The sequence below is a fragment of the Oncorhynchus masou genome, chromosome 23, assembly GCF_036934945.1.
Source record: "Oncorhynchus masou masou isolate Uvic2021 chromosome 23, UVic_Omas_1.1, whole genome shotgun sequence".
In the NCBI taxonomy this organism is placed as follows: domain Eukaryota; kingdom Metazoa; phylum Chordata; class Actinopteri; order Salmoniformes; family Salmonidae; genus Oncorhynchus; species Oncorhynchus masou.
Window position 1 is genome coordinate 52,253,481 of NC_088234.1, and position 19,153 is coordinate 52,272,633.

At 40.8% G+C, this 19,153-nt stretch overlaps 1 protein-coding gene across 1 annotated transcript in view; it reads left to right on the plus strand.

Annotated features, from left to right (window-relative positions):
* The window catches only part of LOC135511025 (protocadherin-15-like), a 278,688-nt gene that overhangs the window by 170,704 nt on the left and 88,831 nt on the right, over positions 1-19,153 (plus strand). The window contains exons 18-21 of the mRNA XM_064932482.1: positions 863-991; positions 7,199-7,504; positions 9,757-9,987; positions 18,472-18,588. Coding sequence (XP_064788554.1) covers positions 863-991; positions 7,199-7,504; positions 9,757-9,987; positions 18,472-18,588 — 783 coding nt within the window. The remainder of the gene's footprint in view (positions 1-862; positions 992-7,198; positions 7,505-9,756; positions 9,988-18,471; positions 18,589-19,153) is intronic.

Genomic DNA, 19,153 nt, shown 5'->3' on the forward strand with positions numbered 1-19,153 from the left:
AGGGACTGCCATGTCCTACAGCTGGGTAGGACATGGCAACCCCCCCTCCCGTGTGCACATTTTGGTTTTTACCCTAGCACTACACAGCTGTTTCAAATATTCAAAGCTTGATGATGAGTTGGTTATTTGAATCAGCTGTGTAGTGCCAGGGCAAAAAACAAAAAGTGCACCCATTGGGGGGACGGGACAGGGGGGGCCAGGATCGTGTTTGGAAAACCCTGTCCTACAGTATCAGTCAACAACTGATGATAGTCTTGGATGCTGGGTCCCTTTCAATCACAAAAGTTCACTTGGAGTGCCAATGATGAAGTCAAATAGAACTTTGCCCTCAAACAGTTAATATTATGTGATAATAATTGCACACTGTACAGTATATCCACAAACATACTGTAAGAATGCTCACAACCTGTTGCATTAGTAATATTGTATTCTCTGCATTCTCCGTGAAGATGAAATCTGTGTGAGTTAGTTTCAGTAACTATTTGATGTAGTGTCTCAGCATTGACTTCATTACATTATGTATTTATGAGTACAGTATATTTGTATTTGCCTAGTCATCACAGGTGCTGTTCTGTAAGTCTGCTTCAGATAAATTAATTTCCCAATTCTTTTGAAAATATTTGATACCCTGCTGCTTTGGCTTTTGTTTTGCAAATTGTCATTGAATTATTTAAACTGTATCATCATACAGAATGTCTTTTAGTTTTAGAATTTAGTTTTGATTTCTTTCAAAGCTTTCCAATCTACCGCAAATACAGTATGTCTGTCTGCTTGTGCGCGTACACAGACACATGCATGCAGGTTCGTGCGCATATACACACACATGATCAACTTGTTTTTTTCTCTCTGTCATTGTTTCCAGACCTCCACCACCACAGTGAACATAGTGGTGACTGATGTAAATGATAACGACCCTAAGTTTGACCTGACCCTGCCCAGGAACCTCACTGTCCAGGAGGAGAAGGCCAACGTGTTTGTGGGTCAAGTCACGGTAAGCATATGTAATGGGTTAAAGATGCACGTAGTGTAGTAAGTAGTATGTTGTTAGAGTTCACCTTGAGCATGAATACAACATTAAAAAAAGAACATTCCTTTCACCTGCCATTTCCTGGTATTTCCTTTCTTTCCACATTCCTGCCTGGTGCGGCTTTTCTGAGCAGGTATTTTTGTATCTTCACCAACCCCAGCTACTCCAAAGGTCCCACCGGTGTCCACAGCAACACATGTGGCATAACTTCAACACGGCCGGTCTCGATTGGCTGATCTTTCACCCAAAGTGATGTCCCTTTTGACTGGTTCAGTTCAGCTCCGTCAAGCAGCAAGGGTTTTTCTAATTACTGTTTTATATTAATTGGACTGGGAAATAATCAGAGAATAATTCTTCCAGAGTTTTTGTGTGAGCGTGCGTGGTGGCGCGATGGAAGGACCACAGCGCAGCGTTTGTTTTGTTACCTCCTTGTCTTGCCTTGATTAGGTGGACTCAGGGACATGCTCTAATTGACTAGAATACAATGCCTTGATGAAAGATCCAAATATATTTTTTAATTGAGATAAAAATTATTACTTTGCCCTAGTAATGTCAGAACTTTGGTTTGAGCTGCGCTCCGATAGTGGTAGCACATGAAGAGATAAAGGGCAATTCCCCCACTTTTCAATCACCAGCCAGGGCTTTAAAGTACGACCAAATATTTTGCTGAGCGACTTGGAGTTTTATTTTGGGAGCAACGTGAGACCGATCCACCCCAAAAAATGATGGAAAAAAGTCCATGCGTAACAGTATTTCTCCGCAAAACTCTCTCTACACTGTTTAAACAAGACAGGCTGAACTCCCGCCCTCTGTCACTCAATGGGCAGGCAGCACACAGACAGTTCTTCCGCACTGTGCCTGTTTCTCTCAGAATTCACTCGACAGATTCTTCCAAAACAACAACGATACTGTTTTCCACATTTCTTCTAAAAATGATTCCAAGTTTCATTTATCATAATATTAGTTTGTGTATCTTACTCTTTGCAAAACGCGAGTTAGTTAGTCTAAGGAAGCTGGCATGTGCCTAAAGCTAATCGCTAATGCTAAACGCTAACTAGTTAGCTGGCTAGGTTAAAGGCCCTTTAGCTAAATGCACTAGCTAGGGCAAAGCAAACATTAGCTCTAATACAGGTTGCTACCAGTGGTGGTGTATATCAGAATGTTGCATGGCTTTTTAACACATGTAGACACTGGTATGGTACTGGAGATTATGAAAATGAGGTTCAACAGTGCCGGAATTGCCCATTAATTGTAAGAGTGGTTTGGATGCATTATTTAGAAATGTATCACATGCTTATCATTTAATAAACATTTATACAAAAAATGTCTGGAAAAAGCTAAAGAAAATATTTCATGAAGTGTATTTAAATTATAATAGAGAAAACAATGAAGTGATTATATAGAGAAGTGATTATTGCTATATCTATAGTTTGTCCCTTTATCTGAGTATAAATCTAGCAATTAAAACAAGCTGCCAATAATCCATTATTACCTCTTCATTTAATGACTTGTAATGGAATACATGGATTGTTAATTACCCAAAGTACACTGATGGATGGATGGGCCAGCTAACTTTGTTAATGTAGCATCTCTTGTGAGAGCCCTGCTGGAAACTCTTACTCTTACTTGTCCACCTTGTTGCACGTTTAGTTGTGTTTGGATCTTGGGGTTAGTGTCCATTCCGAGAAACGGTAACAACAAATGCTCAAAAATAAAAAATAAATATACAGTTTGTCTAGCCAGTACCATATTGCATCCAGACCAAGAAGAAATAGAAACTTCCATAATTTTTTTCTTCATTCATTTAAAATATGGAATGATTACTGTTCTGCTGAGGGATATGGTAGGTAGTTCATAATTCTAATGACGATTCACACATTTGTTAATGTTGGAAAGGAGATAAGGGTAATTCCAACATCCTTTATGTAAACTGGAGCTCCTCAATTTGAGTTACTATGTTTGTTTCATCCTGATGACACACATTCACCAACCCAAGAACACCAAGACTTGTCTCTCACTTTGAAGTTCCCACATCCCTCTTATTGATTTAAATGTATTTAGAGTTACTCCCATAGATCACATTATGGCACAGAGATTGATAGAGTAAGTAATACACGTATCAACAGAATACAAAACACATTCATTGGCGCATTTGTAATACTAATAAAACTTCTCCATGTGGTATTGAAGTCCAGCCATTGAGTTCCACAACTCTGCTGGTTGTTATCCATCTGCTGTAATCAGGGACTGACTCAGTCCTGGGACACCAAGTGAGATGACTCTACTTACAATCAATGAAAATCAGTCATTTACCAGGGAGAAAATGGATCCTGCAATACTGGTTAGAGTTGAATAATGAATATCAGCAGTACTTCTCAACTTGAAGTCTAGTCTTCACATATGACTCATATCTCAATACTATCTTGAATGGCAGTCTCTTTTTATGTGGGTCTGTAATCATCACTCAACTCTATCCACCATAAAATGGCATTGAAGTGCAGTACTTGACCCTTAAGCTGATGGCAGATGACACTTATGCATGGGTGTTGCACTGCATACTGTGTTATTTAAGTATATTTAAGGGATGGCGTGGGATTTTGACAATTAAGCCCATTGTCAGATGAACTCATGGATACAATTGATGTAGTTGTGAAATCTGAAGGTAGTTTCGTGAGCCATTGCTAACTAGTGTTAGTGCAGTGACTGGAAGACTCCCGAAACAGCATGTTTTCATGTCTTGTATTATCACCAGGTGAATGGTAATGGAAAGGAAGTAATCAAGATATAAAAAATGCATAGATTTGGTAGATGACCATCCCACAGTTATAACTGAAGAGGAAGTGTAAACTCTAACGTAGCCTATCTGCTAGAAAGGTGACTCTAAACACATTTCTGCTAGTTTAGCTGGTTACAAACTGTAATCCACATTTATTTTTAGAGATATTTTTGCACATCCCTGTTTGAAGACCCCTGCTTTACACGCCTTAGGGTTAGCATTAAGATACTTAAACAATCTGAATTTTATGGCGCCATCTGAGAAATGATGCACACTCTCGAATGCCCTTCGAGCCAATTAGAAATGAGTAGAATTAGCAACCAAAGTGTTTGTCTAGCATCCAGGCAAATTGGACTAACGACTGGTATGTTTTTGTTGGAACTACTTCATAACTGTTGTTATTGCCGTGCATTACTGAGAAATAGTGCACACTCTAGAATGCCCTTCAAGCCAATCAGAAACGAGTATTCAACATTTCTTTCTTAGAACTGCATCATACCTGTTCTGATTTTCCAATGTCCTAGACAGTTCAAAATCAAATCAAATCAAATTTTATTTGTCACATACACATGGTTAGCAGATGTTAATGCGAGTGTAGCTAAATGCTTGTGCTTTTAGTTCCGACAATGTAGTAATAACCAACGAGTACTCTAACCTAACAATTCCACAACTACTACCTTATACACACAGGTGTAAAGGGATAAAGAATATGTACATAAAGATATATGAATGAGTGATGGTACAGAACGGCATAGGCAAGATGCAGTAGATGGTATCGAGTACAGTATATACATATGAGATGAGTAATGTAGGGTATGTAAACACAAAAGTGGCATAGTTTAAAGTGGCTAGTGATGCATTTATTACATAAAGATGGTAAGATGCAGTAGATGATATAGAGTACAGTATATACATATGAGATGAGTAATGTAGGGTATGTAAACATTATATTAAGTGCCATTGTTTAAAGTGGCTAGTGATACATTTTTGACATCAATTTCCATCAATTTCCATTATTAAAGTGAGCTGGAGTTGAGCCAGTATGTTGGCAGCAGCTACTCAATGCTAGTGGAGGCTGTTTAACAGTCTGATAGCCTTGAGATAGAAGCTGTTTTTCAGTCTCTCGGTCACTGCTTTGATGCACCTGTACTGAGTTCGCCTTCTGGATGATAGCGGGGTGAACAGGCAGTGGCTCGGGTGGTTGTTGGCCTTGATGATCTTTATGGCCTTCCTGTGACATCGGGTGGTGTATGTGTCCTGGGGGGCAGGTAGTTTGCCCCCAGTGATGCGTTGTGCAGAACTCACTACCCTCTGGAGAGCATTACGGTTGTGGGCGGAGCAGTTGCCGTACCAGGAGGTGATACAGCCCGACAGGATGCTCTCGATTGTGCATCTGTAGAAGTTTGTGAGTGCTTTTGGTGACAAGCCAAATTTCTTCAGCCTCCTGAGGTTGAAGAGGCGCTGCTGCGCCTTCTTCACAACGCTGTCAGTGTGGGTGGACCAATTCAGTTTGTCCGTGATGTGTATGCCGAGGAACTTAAAACATACTAACCTCTCCACTACTGTCCCATCGATGTGGATAGGGGGGTGCTCCCTCTGCTGTTTCCTGAAGTCCACAATCATCTCCTTTGTTTTTTTGACGTTGAGTGTGAGGAAATGTATCACTAGCCACTTTAAACAATGTCACTTAATATAATGTTTACATACCCTACATTACTCATCTCATATGTATATACTGTACTCTATATCATCTACTGCATCTTGCCATCTTTATGTAATACATGTATCACTAGCCATTTTAAACTATGCCACTTTTGTTTACATACCCTACATTACTCATCTCATATGTATATACTGTACTCGATACCATCTACTGCATCTTGCCTATGCTGTTCTGTACCATCACTCATTCGTTGTTTATTACTACATTGTCGGAACTAAAAGCACAAGCATTTCGCTACACTCACATTAACATCTGCTAACCATGTGTATGTGACAAATACAATTGGATATGATTTGATAACGTAATGATGTGACGATAATTACATTGTTAGTTTCTTTGTCATTCACAAGCATGCATACTGTATGTAGGCCTACCTTTTTGTATCCGGTATTAACCAAAAGGTATTTATGCATCCACATAGTGTAGATTCTATACTTATCCACACTCACCTAGCATACACAAAACTGAAGTTTCCACACTAGCCGAGTAGTAGCAGTTTTTTCATGTGGCAGATCTAAGGCTGTGTTTGCACAGGCATCCCAATTCTGATCTTTTTGGTGTTTTGACAAATCAGATCAGCTCTTTTGCCCATAATTGTGCAAAATATCAGAAATTGACTGCGTGTGTAAACGCAGCCTAATGAACTTTTAATGGATCTGAGAGACAACGAATGCTTGGCTACCTTAAGTTCATAAAAAACAGCCGGTAATTAACCCTGCGGTGCTAAAGTGAGCTGGTGTGTGTTTCTAGTCCATGGCAGGCTGTTAAAATATTCCTAATTATTAATTGATACATTTAGTATGTATTAAAGGAATTAAGCCTGTGAGCCGTGAGGTTCATAATGATGTCAACTCATTGCACAGTAATGTTTGCACATTTCAATTGACATGTTGTTCTTCTGTTGTCTAAAGGCTTAACGTCAGGGCTCAATCTTTAGCCTTGGCTTTGAGCATCTATCTGGCTTTCTGTGTAATACAAAATTAGGGTAAAGCACCCTTACTCCATCTAAGCCCTCTCCCTTTTTACGCTCTTTACACACAAAAATCATACAGTCAGGTTCTCACACACACACACAAGCACACACACACACACACACACACACACACACACACACACACACACACACACACACACACACACACACACACACACACACACACACAAGATAGCACACACTGACACACGCTGGCATACTCATGAGCTGGCATATTCATGAGGGATTTAGAATTTGTTAAGCAACTAACTTTCTGTCTACCCTGAAGGATCCTAAAAATGTACCCTGTTTTGGGGTTTTTCAACCTTTCCTTCTTTTTTGCTGAATAAAGAATGTAGTGTACGTTTCTGGAACGTGATTTAGCATTCAAGGAATTCCCTTAGTTGAAAATCAGACTTTTAAGGAAGAGGCTTCTGGCCTTTTGAACTTGCTGATGATTAGTCATGAGTCTGTGACAGAGACACTAATCTCAATGTGAAGAGAAAATAAGATTGAAATGAACACTGGGTTTTGAATTTATGAGAACCATGTCAGTTAAGTAATTTTTAGATGTGTGCGTTTTTAACTGTGACTATATGTATTCATGATAGAGCACAACCCCTTGTATTTCCATTATTTGCCTGTTTCTCTTCCTCACTCCACAAATTGAATCTACTATGTTTTCCTCCTCCATTGCAGGCCACAGATCCAGATGCAGGGGCTAATGGTCTGGTGCGCTACAAGATAGTCAACCACCCAGGTCTTTTCACCATCACTGAGAACGGCAGCATATCCACCGTGGTGCCTCTGGACCGAGAGGTCAGGAGTCAGTATGACCTCATAGTGGAGGCCTCAGACGGAGCGGTGGACCCCCGCAGGACCACCTTCACCCTCTCTGTCCAGGTGACAGACATCGATGACAACAGCCCAGAGTTTTCCCAGAAGACCTACGTGGTCAATGTTCCAGAGAACAGCCCTGTGGGTACCGTGGTGCTGCGCCTCAGTGTAAGTGTGTGTTTGTGTGTGCATGTGCACATGCCTTCGTGTGCATCCTACAGCTACACTGAGTATTTGTGAGATTAATGAGCATTGTGGTTCTGATACTCAGTGTAAGTGTGGATGTGGGGGATCTGTGGTTTCTCTCCCTCTCTCTGCCAGGCCTTGCACAGAACAGTAACGGCTTCAAACAGCTTGACTATTAAATGCCCCCTTTAACATCATTTAACGTCAAAGCGTCTTCAGCTATCAGGCGATTTGGCCTCCATTTCAACTGCCATAAGCTTTCAGGCTCTTTAGTGTTTCACACACACAATGGAGGGTAAAACACTTATATTTTACTATCTGAGGAGTCTGGTCTGTAAGAACTCTCTGGGTGTCTTAAGTCTCAAATGGAGTAAGACTAAGAGCCAGTTTCTCATCAACGCTCTGAATCAGGCTTAAGGGGTAAAACAAAAAAAATCCCTCTCTTGACAAACGATAATGTAAAGCTTGATAAACCCTGAGCGCCTTGGAACTTGATGGAAGGTGTCTCAGGTAGATTCGACATTGTCAAGTAGGGCTGAGCGATTTGGACAAAATGTATAATTGTGCCTTTTTTTTGACGGATATTGGGATTATGAATTTGCGATTTTCAATTGTGACCCAGGCAATTAAAGTTTCACACAAATCCAGAGCAATATTTTATCCTGTGTGATCTTCTGGCCTATGATGTTTCCAAGCACCGACCTTTCAGTTGAAACATCTCATCAATATAGTGTACTGTCAAACTAATTTAGGGCTCGGCTGTTCTACTTCCAAATGTATGTTGTAGTCAAGTAATAATCAACATGTGTGAGCTCTGTTTCAACTTCTCCCTTAATTTTGCTATACAGTGTTGGGATTGTGACTTGGGAGACATATGTACGAGATGGAATCTTGTATCTCCTGTCCAGCTTGTTAATCATCTTCTTGACACCATCTTTGTTGACTCTGCAAATAGGAATCATGTCTTTGGCTATGTGATATATTCTTATTTGTCTGCGGGATGTTTTTTCGTTAGCACTAGCAGCACTCAGCCCTTCCTCTCCTCACCAGCATCTAACTGCGCCCTCTAAGCGGGGACGCTTGTGATTGGCCAGCATGTGCATGCAATGCAAATGTGATTGGTCAGCATCCTCTATGCATGTAGGGAGGGAATGAACGGAGTCTAGCGGATCTCATTGTAGGAGGGCCGTAGTCTAGTTTTTGTTGTATTAACTGAGCGTCAAATAGATAATCGCAGCCTCTTGCGATATGAATATTGACCTATCATTATCGCAATTTCAATCTGAATTTGATTAATCGTGCAGCCCTACTGTCAAGCATACCCTCTTGTTGTGTGTGCTGAGGAAGAGAACCATGGGAATACCCAAGCGAGCACCAAAGCAAAGCCGGGGCAGAGGGGAAGTAATTGTAGACCTATTCTGAGTGACATATTACTCAACTCACAAGGGAATAATGCAAGGGAGGGGGGAGTGGATGAGTGACTGACACCTGCAACCGTGACAACACTAATCTCCCAAGAAAAACGAACAACATCTTCAGCCAGAACAGAAGCAGACAGGGATGGGGTTGGTAGTGGGAGTGACACCTGTCTGTACAGAAGGCCCAGTGACAGACAGCCATTGCAGGCAGATGAATCTCTGATCCCCGCCTCTCTCCTCTGGAGGGATTATATGTGTTCTCTTTTCTATTTATTTATAAATGTATTTTATCTTTTTATATTGTTGTATATTGTTACTTCCGTCACATCTCCACATCAAAGCCTTCCACCTGAAAGATTCTCACTCCCACAGATCGCATTGACTTTTTATTCTCAGGTGTCGGTTGGATATCTTTTCTAATCAGGATTTTGGTTGCTGTGTTTGTGTGTGTGTGTTTGTGTACATGCATTTCTATAATCATATTTCTCTGCCCCTAGCATAACTCCTCCTTTGATCTTAATAATTTTACTTATAAAGGGCCAACAAAACAATTTCCCTTGGATTCATTTGATCAGTGCCTGGATTAATTTTATTACATTTCTACATAGTAGAAGCACTTTACACTGTTTAAACAAATTAGCATTCACTGAATATAGCCAACACCAATACCATTTCTCATTTCATTGCGACTTCAGTCCCTCCATCCCTATCTGTCTATCTGTCTATCTGCCTGTCTGTCTATCTGTCTGTCTGTCTGTCTGTCTGTCTGTCTGTCTGTCTGTCTGTCTATCTCTCATCTCTCTCTCTGTGTCACAGGCGGTGGATGCAGACCTGTTCTCTAACGTAACATACCGTATCAAATCTGCGGAGGCCAGGAAGCTTTTCTCAGTGAACCCAATCTCGGGCGAGCTGTTGGTCCTGCAGACGCTGGACTTTGAGGACCTGGCTAGTATGGGCATGGGGACCAACTATACCTTCCAGGTGGAGGCCGTGGACCAGGCAGGGACAATGCCCCCCGGTGAGGCCACCGTCACTGTTCGGATCACGGTAAGACCAGCTGAAGCTCTGTATTCACTGTGTATTCACTCCTCACTCCCACTGTGTGACCCACTGCAGTTCGCCTACAGAGTTAACAGGTCTGTGGACTGTGTTGTTAACAGGGGCCTACACTACATCCTTAAGCACCTCGATAACCCAAAGATATATGTAACGATATTGTTTGTGGATTTTATCTCTGCGTTCAATACACATAACTGCTACAGTACAAACTCTCCCAGCTGATGGATCACTGACTTCCTGACCAACAGGACACAACATGTGAATCTGGGAAAACACCTTTCGGACTCTTTATCCCTTAGCACCGGAATGCTGCAAGGATGCGTGCTCTCACCTCTAATCTACTCATTCTACATCAATGACTGCACCTCCAACAACGCATCTGTCAAACTACTTAAGTTTACAGATGACACTACTCTGCTCGGTCTCATCACCAATGTGGAGAGGTCGACTGGCTACTGGCCTGGTGCAGTCGCAATAAACTGGAATACAACACAGACAAAACTGTGGAAATGGTAGTTGGCTTCAGAAAATGCCCCTCACCACCTCTCCCCCTTGAGATTGATGGCTCAGCTGTTACTGGAGCATTGCTGAATCATTCAAATTCCTGGGGACCATCATCTCCCACAACCTCAAGTGGGAGGTTAACATCACAGCAGTCACCAATAAGGCACACCAGCGGATGTACTACTTGCCGCAGCTAAAAACAAAATTTAACATCTCCCATTCAATCTTGATCCTGTTTTACCCATCAATCGTTGATTCAATCCTCACCTCCTCCGTCACCATCTTGTTTGGGTCTGCGTCTCCCCCTGCAAGGGTAAACTGCAATGCATTGTCCTGTCTACAGAGAGGGTCATCGGCTCAGGGTGACCCTTCCAACCCCGGTCACTCACTCCTCCAAAAATTCACCTCTGGCAGGCGGTTCAGGTCAAAACCTCCCATCACCTGAATAGTGGCCCTCACCAACTGGCCATCTGGCCTATAGAGACTAAAGGAATATGCACTCTATGCTGCACACGCATCAAGACATCTCTGAACTGTACACAAAATAACTGCACTATAATGCATTGCACTCTGTCCATTTCTCTGCATTTAGACACACTGAGTATACCAAACATTAGGAACACCTTCCTAATATTGAGTTGCACCTCTGTCAGTATGTACATTTGCTGTGTATCAACTGTATAAACACTGTATATTTGCTCATTCCGTTATACTCACTCTACCTTGTTGTGTATAATGTATGTAAACTTTGTTTAAACTACGTTGTCTGTCTCTAAATGTGTCTATCACTAGCAGCACCATATCACCTTCTACAATTCTGAGTATGTGTACATTTACTTGGTGAAAATCATTGTCGCTGTTACTTCACTCTCACTTGTTTCCACTCATGGTGGTGACAAGTAGGCTAGTGCTTGAAGAATAAACGAGTTATAGCCCTTATCAAGGAAAAAGCACTTGTTGCTTTACATTTCGCAATAGTATGTACCATCACAGTCCCTAAGGACCATCAGTGATGGTGAAGGATCCATAGAACCAGCACTGTAGAAGTGACAGTCATAGTCGGCATAACGCTTTATTCACTGTGTGTCTCCTGCTCTGTAGTTACTGAGGAAGGTGTGCTGGAGTTAGTAAACTCCTTTGATTAGGATGAATAAACACTTTATGTTTCCAAATCCTTTCACCTCATGGTCTCCAGGCAGAAGTAGTACTGGCAAAAGGCAACAAAGCAATACTTTTTCAGTGCCAGGAGCAGTAGTTACAGTTATCTTTAGACGAGATATGGGTCGTTATCAATAAAATGTCACACTACGGTGCAGAGCGTTCAATTTGACGTACGTGCCATTTTCAAGTGATTGTTAAATAAGTGATGTGAAGTCTAAGGGCAGAAGGCAGAGTGGCTCTGGATATGTGCTCAGCCTTAGATCAGACATAACAAAGACACAATCAGGACTGCAATTCAAAAGTCTCTTAGCTGGTCTATCTGAATGAGGTGATCATTAAATTGAGTTCACAGTATATAATGACATAATACCATGACTGCTATTCATGTAGAGCTAAAGTACTTTGCCCGTTAAATTACACGATCAATTGATGCTTACTGATCATTAAAAGCATGTAGTTACTTGCTGCATAACTCTGATGATAGAGCTAAATATGCGCAATGTTTTTGCAAGGAATAATCGGTGATTTATAGTTCTGACTATGCTCTTCAAGAGGTGATGTGATGATATTACAAACAAGTAGTTAACTTTGCCCCCCAGCAGGCAAAGTACTTCAGCGCTAGATGAATAGCAGTCATGGTATTATGTCAATACAGTGGGGCAGAAAAATATTTAGTCAGCCACCAATTGTGCAAGTTCTCCCACTTAAAAAGATGAGAGAGGCCTGTAATTGTCATTATAGGTACACTACAACTATGACAGACAAAATGAGGAAAAACATCCAGAAAATCGCATTGTAGGATTTTTTATGAATTTATTTGCAAATTATGGTGGAAAATAAGTATTTGGTCACCTACAAACAAGCAAGATTTCTGGCTCTCACAGACCTGTAACAACTTCTTTAAGAGGCTCCTCTGTCCTCCACTCGTTACCTGTATTAATGGCACCTGTTTGAACTTGTTATCTGTATAAAAGACACCTGTCCACAACCTCAAACAGTCACACTCCAAACTCCACTATGGCCAAGACCAAAGAGCTGTCAAAGGACACCAGAAACAAAACTGTAGACCTGCACCAGGCTGGGAAGACTGAATCTGCAATAGGTAAGCAGCTTGTTTTGAAGAAATCAACTGTGGGAGCAATTATTAGGAAATGGAAGACATACAAGACCACTGATAATCTCCCTCGATCTGGGGCTCCATGCAAGATCTCACCCCGTGGGGTCAAAATGATCACAAGAACGGTGAGCAAAAATCCCAGAACCACACTGGGGAACCTAGTGAATGACCTGCAGAGAGCTGAGACCAAAGTAACAAAGCCTACCATCAGTAGCACACTACGACGCCAGGGACTCAAATCCTGCAGTGCCAGACGTGTCCCCCTGCTTAAGCCAGTACATGTCCAGGCCCGTCTGAAGTTTGCTAGAGAGCATTTGAATGATCCAGAAGAAGATTGGGAGAATGTCATATGGTCAGATGAAACCAAAATAGAACTTTTTGGTAAAAACTCAACTCGTCGTGTTTGGAGGACAAAGAATGCTGAGTTGCATCCAAAGAACACCATACCTACAGTGAAGCATGGGGGTGGAAACATCATGCCTTGGGTCTGTTTTTCTGCAAAGGGACCAGGACGACTGATCCGTGTAAAGGAAAGAATAAATGAGGCCATGTATAGTGAGATTTTGAGTGAAAACCTCCTTCCATCATGACAATGATCCCAAACACACTGTCCGGGCAACGAAGGAGTGGCTTTGTAAGAAGCATTTCAAGATCCTGGAGTGGCCTAGATCTCCAGATCTCAACCCCATAGCATAAAAAATCTTTGAAGGGAGTTGAAAGTCTGTGTTGCCCAGCAACAGCCCCAAAACATCACTGCTCTATAGGAAATCTGCATGGAGGAATGGGCCAAAATACCAGCAACAATGTGTGAAAACCTTGTGAAGACTTACAGAAAATGTTTGACCTCTGTCATTGCCAACAAAGGGTATATAACAAAGCATTGAGATAAACTTTTGTTATTGGCCAAATACTTATTTTCCACCATAATTTGCAAATAAATTCATTAAAAATCCTACAATGTGATTTTCTGGATTTTTTTTCTTCTCATTTTGTCTGTCATAGTTGAAGTGCATCTATGATGACAATTACAGGCCTCTCATCTTTTTAAGTGGGAGAACTTGCACAATTGGTGGCTGACTAAATACTTTTTTCCCCCACTGTATATGCTGTGAACTCAATTTATTGATGGCATCATTCAGATAGGCCAGCTAGGAGACACTTGAATTGCAGTCCTGATTGTGTTTTTGTTATGGCTGATCCAAGGCTGAGCACATATCCAAAGCCAGTGTGGCTTTCTAGCGGTCGTGTTAGCCCGGTGCTATTCCAGGGCTGAATGACTCATTAGCTTTGTGACTGCAATTATGTGAGGATTTCCAGACGCATGCGTTCCCTTTCCAACCTTTCATGAGATTAGCCGCTCAATCGAAACTAAGGGATTAAACGCCTCCTGTTTTGGCATACTGTGTCTCGCTCTGTTTGTATGTGTGTGTGTACGTGAGTGTGTGCATGCGTAACAACACCTTTAACTGTGACTATATTCATGATATAGAACATCCCCTGGTCTCACACTTCACCCACTGAGTTGGACAGAAAACAGTGCATTTGCTTTTTCAGGGTGTATGTGGGTTTTATTTAGCCCGTTGGCAGATCCGCTGACTTCCACTGCATTCACAATACTGCCAGGATGGCAATGGAAGCTTGGTCCTTCAAATTGTTCCTCTGCAGGCCCATCCTAGCTGTAGAGTGAGTTTGTCCTTCGATAAGGACAGTTTGATGCAGTTTCCTTGTAGTCACCCAGGAACAGTGATTGATAGGATCACATCCTGCTGGCAGCTTTTTGATAGGGCCAACATGGATTAAGGCGGGACGAATGTATTCACACTGGGTTCCTCGGAGTGGAGATGGAGGAGGCACAATGCCATTCCTTCCTTCCTCCCTCCATATTATACATATTATACCTGCCGAGGCTTTTTAAGTATTTTGCGTTTAATTTGTTCTTGTGTTTGTTTTTAGAAAGGTTTCATTCCATGGAAGACCTCGCGGTGAGATTGTGTAGTCTACCTGTGTCCTTGGGTTGAGAAATAAACTCGCAAACGTTTCCCTCTTTTCTCACCCTTTCTGAAAACACACGGTAGAAGCTGATAGAGCGTGCTTGTGTGTGTGTAACTCACAAATGTTTCTCGCCCTTTCTGAAAACACATGGTAGAAGCTGATAGAGCGTGCTTGTGTGTTTGTGTGTGTGTAACTCACAAACGTTTCTCGCCCTTTCTGAAAACACACGGTAGAAGCTGATAGAGCGTGCTTGTGTGTGTGTGTGTATTCTCCACCTCTACAAACAGAGGACAACACCATGGCAAGACTTTGTTATTGAAAGCAAAAGCACTGAATCACTGTTTGTCAGCTCAACAGAACACAAGCTGCATATAGATGGACTGGACACGTGTCTGTGAATGAGTCTTTTCCTTTCACATTAAGATCCTCTAGGTTAAATCAGATGGTTTGTGCAAGGGCTCTTCTCTCCGCCGGTCAGCACCGGCCCACTTCAACCATATCTTCAGAAATGTCGTTATATCATATGAATCAATGTGTTGTTCAAGATCTTTAATTGTATATGTACAGTGCATTCTGGAAAATATTCAGACCCCTTGACTTTTTCCACATTTTGTGACGTTACATTCTTATTCTGAAATTGATTCAATTATTATTTTTCCTCATCAATCTACACACAGTATCCCATATTGACAAAAGGAACACAAGTTTTTAGAAATGTTTGCAAATATACAGTACCAGTCAAAAGTTTGCACACACCTATTCATTAAAGGGTTTGTCTTTAGTTTAACTATTTTCTACATTATATAACAATAGTGGAGACATCAACACTGTGAAATAACATATGGAATCATGTAGTAACCAAAAAGGTGTAAAACATATCTAAATATATGTTATATTTGAAATTGATAAGTTGCTTCCCTTTGCCTTGATGACAGCTCTGCACACTCTTGGCATTCTCTCAACCAGCTTCATGAGGTAGTCACCTGGAATGCATTTAAATTAAATTAACAGGTATAATAATTTTGCACGCCCAATTTTTCAGTTTTTGATTTGTTAAAAAGATTGAATTATCCAATAAATGTCGTTCCACTTCATGATTGTGTCCCACTTGTTGTTGATTCTTCACAAAAAAATACAGTTTAATATCTTTATGTTTGAAGCCTGAAATGTGGCAAAAGGTCGCAAAGTTCAAGGGGGCCGAATACTTTCGCAAGGCACTGTAGCTAGCTAACTAATAAATGTACTGAGTAAGAGCTAATACAGCCTGATACCAGTGATGGTGTAGACCTAAATCAGCATGTTGTTTGTGCAACAGTATCTTCTAAATCAATGAGGAATATGCAAAGCAAGAATACGTTAGCTTCATGAAGTATTATACGATTATAGGGTCCCCTAGAAAACACCTATCAACACTTTAGTACCTACTCTGTCACAATAACTCCTCCCTGGCATTTTAATTCATTATCTCAAACAACACTATTCAAAGTGCACACTATTATATTCTAACTATAGAATTAGAATAGTCATTCTATTTCCATGATTACTACAGTTTTGCTCTAATTCTAAGTCAATTTGCCATTGCAACATTTGGTTAAACCTCTTGATACTCCCCATCCCGGATCCGGGATCGTGAATAAAGCCTCGGGCTCATTAGCATAACACAACGTTAACGATTTCTTAACAACACTGTCATCTCAGATTTTCAAAATATGCTTTTTAACCATAGCAATTCACTAATTTGTGTAAGAGTATGCTAAGCTAGCTTAGCATTTTGAGTAGCATTTAGCACGCAACATTTACACAAAAAACAGATAACCAAATAAATAAAATGATTTACCTTTGAAGAGCTTCGGATGTTTTCAATGAGGAGACTCTCAGTTACATAGCAAATGTTCAGTTTTTCCTGAAAGAATCTTTGTGTAGGAGAAATCGCTCCGTTTTGTACATCACATTTGGCTACCGAAACGAACCGAAAATTCAGTCACCAACAACGTCAAACTTTTTCCGAATTAACTCCATAATATCGACCGAAACATGGCAAACGTTGTTTGGAATCAATCCTCAAGGTGTTTTTTCACATATCTCTTCATTGATATGCAGTTCGTGGAAGCCTGCTTCCCCCTCAGAATCGCATGGAAAAATACCAGCAGCTGAAAAAGACGCACCAATTTCGACTGAGGACACCGGGCGGACACCTGGAAAATATAGTCTCTTATGGTCAATCTTCCAATGATATGCCTACAAATATGTCACAATGCTGCAGACACCTTGGGGAAACGACAGAAAGGGCAGGCTCATTCCTCTCGCATTCACAGCCATATAAGGAGACAATGGAAAACGGAGCCTCAAAAATCCTGCTGGTTTCCTGGATGCCATTTCATCGTGGTTTTGCCTGTAGCTCCCGTTCTAGGGCACGCACAGAGAATATCTTTGCAGTTCTGGAAACGTCAGAGTGTTTTCTTTCCAAAGCTATCAATTATATGCATAGTCGAGCATCTTTTTGTGACAAAATATCTTGTTTTAAACGGGAATGTTTTTCATCCAAAAATGAAATATCGCCCCCAGAGTTTCAAGAGGTTAAAAATAAATCCTAAATTATTTGACCATATCAGGCAGCCCTATATGGCAGTGTGTTAATTATTTCAATTGAGCAGCTGGTAAAAAGTACTACTTAATTTTTTTTGGGGGGGGTGGGTATCTGTAGTTTACTTTACTATTTTTTTTTACAACTTTTACATTTACTTCACTACATTCCTAAAGAAAATACTTAACTTTTTATGCCATACTTTTTCCCTGACACCTAAAAGTACTCGTTACACTTTGAATGCTTAGCAGGACAGGAAAATGGTCCAATTATATAATACCCACGGATATTCATTTCTTCTCCGCATTGTCTGAATATGCGTACTTTCCCGATGATTTCTAGAACAGAAAAACATTGTAGCCGTTCTGATTGTTCTCAGAAACCAATGGATTGGGCCATTATTGCGGATTGAACATTTGTAATTGGCTTTGATACTCTGATTGGTTGGAGATAATCCGATCGCTGATCACCTCCCTACTTTTGACTGAAGTATGTAGCGAACTGTATAACAGCAAAATAATTCAATATAAGTCAAAGAGCAATCATTGAAGATGCACAGAGGTTAGAAAAAACCCTAGAAAGGCAGGAACCTAGGAAGAAACCTAGAGAGTACATGGCCATTTAGGCCAGTTCGTTCTTCAATACGTTTAAGTTGACGTTCAGTACAGTTTACAGTTCAGTTTTTGTTTTTGTTCTACCTTGTTATTTTTAGTGTTACGTTAATAATGATTACTGTAATATTGGGTTTGGAGCTTGCAGGAAAGGCATTTTACTGTACTTGTGCACGTAACATAAAAATAGTGAAACTTGAAACAAATGAGTTTACAATCAGATATGAAATGTGTACCACTGGCAAAGGCCAATTTCCTTGGTTTCCTCAACATTTCCATTATTTGGAATTAAGTATCTTGTGACACTAATTCACATAATAATGCTCCCACAGAACTTTGTCAGCTAGACTTGCAGATAGCAGTTCCAATCACAGTGTATAAAATAAATTGACCAACTTTCTCTTTTTTGTTTATTTAGTGTTGGGGATACAAAAATGTAAAATTTAACATTCATAGTAGACTACAGTACTTTATGTATCTATTCCTTTTCTTTTTATTCACAGGATATGAATGACTTCTCCCCGGTGTTTAGCCAAGCGCTGTACAAGGGCCTGGTGGCCCCCAACGCAGAGAAGGGAACAGTCATCACCACTGTGTTCGCTGAGGACCAAGACCCTCCTGTGAGTTTCACTGATCTCTCTGTGACTAATGATTCATATCAAAATTAATATGTATTGGTTTTATAAAACAATGTTGTTGTTTTTTACTTTTTGGGGCCGGGGACCCCTTTTGTGATAGCAAATTCATCAGGGAACCCCTCATAATTAGAACACAACTCAAGTGAGATAAAAAAATATCATCCAAGGAGTTTCTAAACCCAGAGGTGCAACATCACAAGACTTCTGGAAACGCTTGTGAAACAGACCAAGCAGACCAGGCCAGTGTCAATGAGAGAAATAAAAAATGCTTCCTTATTTGTTCATTTTCTCAAGCTAAAGGCACAACCTAGATTCGAGTCAATGTCTCAAGTAGTTGAACATGTTATTACTCCAGCCTCGTGAAAATATTCATTTTCGGCCTGCAAATGTGCTGCTCGGTGCAAGACGACCGTTACACCTGATGACATGCTTCTGCGCATGAGCTCAGTTAGCCAACGTTCCCATGACATCGCCTACAAGTGTGATCAGGGATCTCTATTGGAGAAACCGTTTCTTCATTCTGTACTGTCTTTGGTTTTACTATGAC